At 44.1% G+C, this 7208-nt stretch overlaps 1 protein-coding gene across 1 annotated transcript; it reads right to left on the bottom strand.

The window, feature by feature from the left end:
* Window positions 1-6255: 6255 nt before the first annotated feature.
* On the bottom strand, window positions 6256-7089 carry LOC146972846 (GTPase IMAP family member 4-like; the record flags this gene model as incomplete). Its single annotated transcript, XM_085803277.1, has 1 exon — window positions 6256-7089. A coding segment is annotated over one exon (834 nt), but the record flags the coding sequence as incomplete, so codon positions are not given.
* Between the last annotated feature and the right edge of the window lie 119 nt (window positions 7090-7208).

The raw sequence follows: 7208 nt of genomic DNA, 5'->3' as shown, positions 1-7208 counted from the left end.
AATGTATTCGTGGCGGACGTAATTTATTTGAAGCTGTGGGCAACACTGGCCGGAGCAACAGGCGGGGACCCTGGCATCAGCCCCTTACAGCAGGGAGATTCAGAAGAAGAGGAGAGGCAGTGAGCGGAGAGTAGCCTAGTGTGGGACGTCCAGCGACAGGTCAGGGATGGGATGCACAACTGTTTGGACAGCAGCTCAGTTCAAGGTGAAGCAGACTTATTACCCCTGGCTTCTTATGGAAAATTGAGGTTTTGCTGAATAAAATAATAATAAATAATTTCAAGTAAACGTCATAACATGGATAGCCTATTATTTGAAATTGAGGACCCACCCCCCCCCCCCCCCCCCCCCGACGTGCGCCGCATATGTTCCGGGACCTCTGCCCGTCTCGTCATCCCCGAGCTGTCATGTGTACTTTGCGTTCCGGCACCTTATGATTTACAAATTAAGCACTGACGCTATCAATACTTTTCCAAATACAAAGAGAACACCAAAAATGTCATTATTGACTTTATTTTAATAGAAAATCGTCTGGTCGTTTGAGAAACACTGGTTGATGTTTTTAGATGTTTTTTTATTTTATTGACCAAACAACTGATCGATTAATCATTTAAATAATCAACAGATTCATCGATAATGAAAATAATGCTTAGTTGCAGCTCTAGTGGCCCCGCCCCTTTTAGCAGACTGTAGTTAAGCCCCGCCCCTCACCATAAGGCTCTCTACTGTAGCCCCGCCCCTTTTAGCAGACTGTAGTTAAGCCCCGCCCCGATTTGGAGCTGAAGCTAAGGGGCTTGTTATCAGGGCTTTTATTTTGAAACAAACCTGTAGTTGTGTTTCCTCCAGAGGCGGTCCTGGCTAGTTTTACGCCCTGGGCGAAACCATCCCTTGGTGCCCCCCCCCCCCAAAAAATCAACGCGCGCGACCGGATCGTCGACTAGTCGCTGATATGACATCATTCATATTTTTCCCATCATAACTAAAACCCCAGGAGGAGGGAAATGCTCTGCAACAATCTGTATTCACTGACTGACAGCTCACGCACAGAAATGAGTCCACAGAACAGCAGCTTTATAAACAACAAACTGTAAATCAGTTTGTTTTTTTGTAACATACAGGTGCAATAAAATCCTGTAGCTACTGTTCATTAAACAATTAGGGAGGAAAACGACACACAGGCCTCGTCACCATCACAGTCCTGCTCAGTCACAGTTTTACTCACAGTTTTAGTTTTTCCTGGTTGGTTGTTGCTGCTGTTGTTGTTGTGCGCGACGTAAAGCTGTCGATATGAGCGGAGTTGTTTTTTTGTTTTTTTTTAATTGCCGGCAGCCCGACACACTGCGGCGGAAGCGGCAGCTTCTCCTGCTCTCTCTCTCCACGCCGGTCAAACATCGACCCGTCTGTAGGCTACTCGGTTTTCCACACACACAGGTCTGTCTCTAGCGCTGTATGTGGCCTATGGATGTGTCTTGTGTGCAGACGCAACTGACAAATATTTATAGACGGACAAGCAAACTTAATCATCATTTATTTTATTTTGAAAATTGACCGGATTCTCTCGCCTTTTCTGTGCCCGACTTCCTGTCTGGTACGATCTGGTTCTATCCAGCTCGTATTGTTTTCATTCAGCCACTCAGCTGTTGTTTCAAGCCGCTACTCTTGTAGCCTACTACCACATGATCAGCAACTAGTCGACGTCAAGCTCAAAACGTCATTGTGGAGCAGGGGACTAGTCTGTGCAACCCCTAGTGGAAAACCTGCTTTACATTGTTTTAACATTAAAAAAAAAAAAAAAAAAAAAAATCATCATTCTGAAGGTGTGGCGGCTTTTATTTTGCCGTGGCGGTGCGCCACGATCAATTACATGTAGCGGAAACCCTGTATTATAATCAGTGTTGGGGGGGGGGTTTCTTTTAAAATGTATTCCCCTACAGATTACTGATTACATGTCCCAAAATCTGTAATCTGTAATGCATTTCGATTACTCAAGTAAAGTAATACTAATAGTACTTTCTGGATTACTTTTAGCGTATTTCAAAATCACCTGCCTGAGCGCCTTTAACACTGAATTTGATCTTACACATGATCTTATAGGCTACCGTGGTTCCTTTAAATTAATTAATCAATAAATGTGTTTGAATTTGTCAAACCACAGTTTAATTTGTTATTGATCATCCAGCCATATTTAAATGATTTTTTAAAATAGCCAATCACATAAAATTATAGGCTTAGGCTATATTAAAACTGAGCAGCTTGACTACAGCCTCTGAACCTCTAAAAAAATACACAATTTAAAATAGTTTTTGTTTGTGAGCGTAGGGCCAGCAACATGATGATATTTTGAATATAAAGTAATGACATGAACCACTGTTCCATCTGTAGGCTAAACTAAAAACCTACCTAAACTCACTTCTCTGCTGAAGTCGGTGTGGTTTTGGAAACAGCGTGACGTTGCTGTTAAACCAGCTCATTAGAAACATCATGACAGTCCAGGATCCTTTTAACACATGATTCATGTTGTTAACCAGAGACCGGACATTGAAGAGGAAGAAGAGGAATATTGCTGGGCATCCCCATAGCAACATTACCAAAATGAAGCCAACTTCAGGGCGAGGAGTTTAGCGCTTCACCCTCCTTTCTTTCCCCGCATGAGAGCACTCTGGGCCGGCGGAGCATCCGACGTGAGACCTCAGCAGTCGCGAGTTGACCCCCCCCCCCCGCCCCCCTCCCCCTTGCCTCTCCTGACACACACAACCTGTAGTAGACCTATGACTCTCAGCAGCAAGGTAACGTGACATAGGGGCGCCCCAGCGACCACTCCACTAACTTGACGGCGAGTTTTGTTTTGTCTTTTTTTTTTTTTTTTTTGGAGAGCGCTCGTGTGCCCTCACAAAGATTGCGCCCTGGGCGGTCGCCCATATTGCCCATAGCTAAAGCCGGCCCTGGTTCCCCCCCCCCCCGGTTCCAGAGCTTTTGACTCCTCCCCCTTGGTCCGAGACTCTGACGTTTCCATGGAGACCGTTTGTTTTGATTGAAACCAGCACACTGTTACATTAAAACTGTTAAAAATGTTTTAGTTTTTATTCTGAAGTACGAACTGTAAAAGCAGGTACGGCCTGTTGCTAGGCAACAGCACCCAGCAGCAGGGGTCAGAGGTCACACCTGGACAGGTACGAAGACCTGCAGGGTCCAGGTCCAGGTCCTCATGAATGTGAAAGGGTTCTGATGAACGAGTGAATGTTCGTTGCTATTGATCATTGATCGGCTGTTTGTTACAATCAGGAGACTTTTATTTTGTAAACCAGACTTTTGTACTGAACTGTTTCCTGTTCTGGGATGAAGAGAGACAGCAATAAACACACACACACACACACACTAGAGCTCTGTAAAAGAGAGTAAGGACAGCATTGGTCCAATGGCAGCGCCTCCTGGTGGAGGAATATGGGTTTTGTAAAAGAACTGACATCTCTGCATTGTTGGTGAATGAGCAGTGTGGTGTTTTCAATAATTTAAGGACATTTATAGATCACCCACGTTAATAGCATCATTGAGGATCCTTTACAGATAAACATTAACACATAGGAGAGTAAAAAAAAACAGTTGTCTACATGAATGTTTCAATCTACATTTTGTAATAAACAAATTATAAGTATAATCTGATATGACCAAGACACCTAAAAACAAAAACACGGCCGTTTTCATTAATTTACCAGCAAGTGGGCAACACACATACATTGGAGTGAATGGGTTTTCTGGGCGCTTTTGCAATACCCATATCCTGCCACTAGGGGGCAAAACCCTTACCTTACTTTTACACTGCTCTAACACACACACACACACACACACACACACACACACAGCTCAGGTCAGGTGACAGGTGCTGAGCTGCTGGAGCCTTAACCCAGATGCATTCTGGGAGCTGTAGTCCACCGATCACTTCATGTGCTAAAATAAATAAAAACCTGCAAACTGAACACGACTCTCTGTGTGTGTGTGTGTGTGTGTGTGTGTGTGTGTGTGTGTGTGTGTGTGTGTGTGTGTGTGTGTGTGTGTGTGTGTGTGTGTGTGTGTTGCTAGGAAACCATGTGTCACTTCACACACCTGTGACTCAGGGAGGGGGCGGAGCTTCAGCACCTGGATCAGTGAGACGATTTGTTTGTCAAATCAAAACAAATGTATTTACATGAGAAGAAGGAGGAGAAGAAAAGGAAGAAACACAGTGGAAGAAGAGAAAGAAGAAACAGAAGATCTTCATCGTGTGATTCACTGACACCTGCTCTTCCTCTCTCAACCAATCAGGGGGCAGCATCACATCCAGGGTTGTGGCTAGATGGCGTAGTAGCTACATGAGCACTGTAAAAGAGAGTAAGGACACTTCCATTGACTCCCGTGGTTAAAGCCTCATGCCCCCTAGTGGCAGGATATGGGTATTGCAACAGCGCCCAGAAAACCCATTCACTCCAATGTATGTGTGTTGCCCACTTGCTGGTAAATTGATGAAAACGGCCGTGTTTTTGTTTTTAGGTGTCTTGGTCATATCAGATTATACTTAGAATTTGTTTATTACAAAATGTGGAGCTTCAGGTTCCACTTCCTGTCTCTTTTTTTTTATTTAAAAAAAAGTCCAGATTCTCTGATTGCAGCTCCTTCAATGTGAATATTTCTGGTTTCTTTGTTCCTTTATGACAATAAACTGAGTCTCTCTTTGGTTTGTGGACAAAACAAGACATTTGAGGACGATGTCGTCTGGTGGTTTGAGAAACATTCACTGATGTTTTTGACATTTTATTGACCAAACAACTGATCGATTAATCGTTTAAATAATCAACAGATTCATCGATAATGAAAATAATCCTCAGTTGCAGCTCTAGTAGCCCCGCCCCTTTTAGCAGACTGTGGTTAAGCCCCGCCCTGATTTGGATCTGAAGTTAAGCCCCGCCCCCTCAGAAAGGGGTTGGTTCCTTAGTATGCGGTCTGAGACTGCCGTTTCCATGGAGACCGTTTGTTTTGATTGAAACCAGCACACTGTTACATTAAAACTGTAAAATGTTTTAGTTTTTATTCTGAAATACGAACTGAGTTTTTTTTTAATGTAATTGACTTGTATTGGTCGTCTTGAATAAACTGGTGTTTCCACCTCAGGATCTGAGACTGTCTGATCCTGCAGATATGAAAATAAAAACAGGACAGGTTTTGTTCTGCGGATAATCAATATCTTTATTTTAGAGATCCCAAGGATGCACAAAATACAAATAAACAAGGGGGTGTACATGTACCCCTCCTAGAGCCTTTATAGTCACATGTTTGATCCATCAGACTGTTACAGATCTGAATCAGTTAGAGAGGAGATTAATGACATCATTGTGGATCAGTGCTAATTAATGACAATGTTCATAATCAATGAAAACCAGAAAAGTGATGAAAAGATGAACCTGTTCACTCATTGAGTGCCGCGCTCCTTTCCGAAGTTTTAGTCAATTTTTGACGATTTTTGTAGAGCCACAGTGTATTCTATATTATTGCCACCAACACATACTGTAGCTCAATTGAAAGGTTTAACTTTATGCTTCAAATGACCACAAACCGTTTGTTTCTACGTGCCTCTGTTCCTGAGAAAAGTCAAGCTAAACATGGCTGGGTTTCACCAAAATCCCTCCTTTTTTTCTAGAAAAGGAGCTAGAGCGCCGTGTCACAGCCTCTCGCCGCGGAACGTGAGGGTCTGTCGGCCACAGCGGCTCGGGAACACCGGTCCCGCCGGTGGTCGCGGTCCTTCTGTGGTACGGGTCGGTGGTGCCGGTCTGCTTTGACCCAGAGACCATCAGATTTTACCGCGGGAGGACTTTGGGGAGGACACGGTGTTGCTCCAGATGAAGACCGGGCGGGACTGTCGGCTGAGAGCTTCCTGGTTCAGCTCCGAGCAGCTGGAGCAGCTGGAGCAGCAGCGCAGGTGAGAGCGGAGCAGCTGCTGCATCCACATGCAGAACTCCGTTTGCAGAAGCTGAGTTATGATAAAAACTTCCAGATCATGAGCTGTCATGTGACTTTGATCGTCATCTATTTCAGTTCTCCTCGTCGTAGAGTCCCCAAATTTACATATAATGTGTGTTAAAGTGTCTAGTTTCATAATAAAAAAAGAAAACGAGAAATCTCTTTTTTGGCACTCAACGCATGGGAACGAAAAACGAGAAATTACGTGGTTGGCACTCAATGAGTTAACATGCAACTGTCCAGTTGTTGGATATTTAACATTAAATATCACTGAACGGAACAGCGTTTTTTAAGTGCTACCGCTGCAGCTCCCACTCCAGCTCCTACTAGAGATCCCACTGGACCTAATAAAACTCCAACAGCAGCCCCAATAACAGCTGCTTTCTTAAGCTCTTTAGTAAATGCATTGTCTTCCTCTGCTCTTCTTCTTGCTTCTTTAGGATCCATATCTGGATTTTCTCTCCGTAGACGTTCCTGTTCTTCTCTGATGGCTTTCTCAGCTTCTTGGAACATCTCATTGGTGAAGCAGCTTCCTCCGTTCATCTCAACCATTGTGTTGATCTTCTTCAGCAGCTCAGTGACTTGGACTCGATTCTCTATGTCTCTGTTGTTGAACACGTGGTATCTTCCTTCACACTGGCCGATGAAGTCACGGAGAGGTTTACTCCCACTGATCAGTGTTTCTATGGTGGCTTTTCCCGTCTGTAGGTCGTCTCCACGGGTGAACAGGATCATGCTGAACTTTCTTGCTTCTTCTCCAAACATCTCCTGAAGGACCTTCACTGTGTCTTGTTCTTCTTTAGTGAATCTGGTCAGCTGGATCACGATGAGGAACACATGAGGACCAGGAGCAACAAAGCAGACGGCTTTAGCCACCTCTGTTATCACCTCCTTCATTTCTTTTTCAGTGTCAAACAGACCTGGAGTATCAACAACAGCCACTGTTTGACCATCAACATCTCCTCTTTCCTTCTTACATTCTGCCGTCACTGAGGACAAAGAAAATGTAGATTCAAAGGCGTCTTCCCTTCCTAAGATGGTGTTTCCCACTGCGCTCTTTCCAGCTCCAGTTTTCCCAACAAGTACAATCCTGCGTTCTGTTGGAGAATATTAAAACTCATTATTGATCATTGTTGTTGACAGAGTGTAATCTATAATAACAGCAGTGTGTCAGCAGAGAGCAACAACAACTGTCTTTAGAGTCCAGACCAGCTGCCACA

Source organism: Trachurus japonicus, chromosome 16, assembly GCF_045865225.1.
Source record: "Trachurus japonicus isolate A0001 chromosome 16, Traja_1.0".
NCBI classification, from domain to species: Eukaryota; Metazoa; Chordata; class Actinopteri; order Carangiformes; family Carangidae; genus Trachurus; species Trachurus japonicus.
The sequence above is the reverse complement of the archived record's forward strand: the minus strand, read 5'-3'. Positions and strand labels throughout refer to the sequence as shown.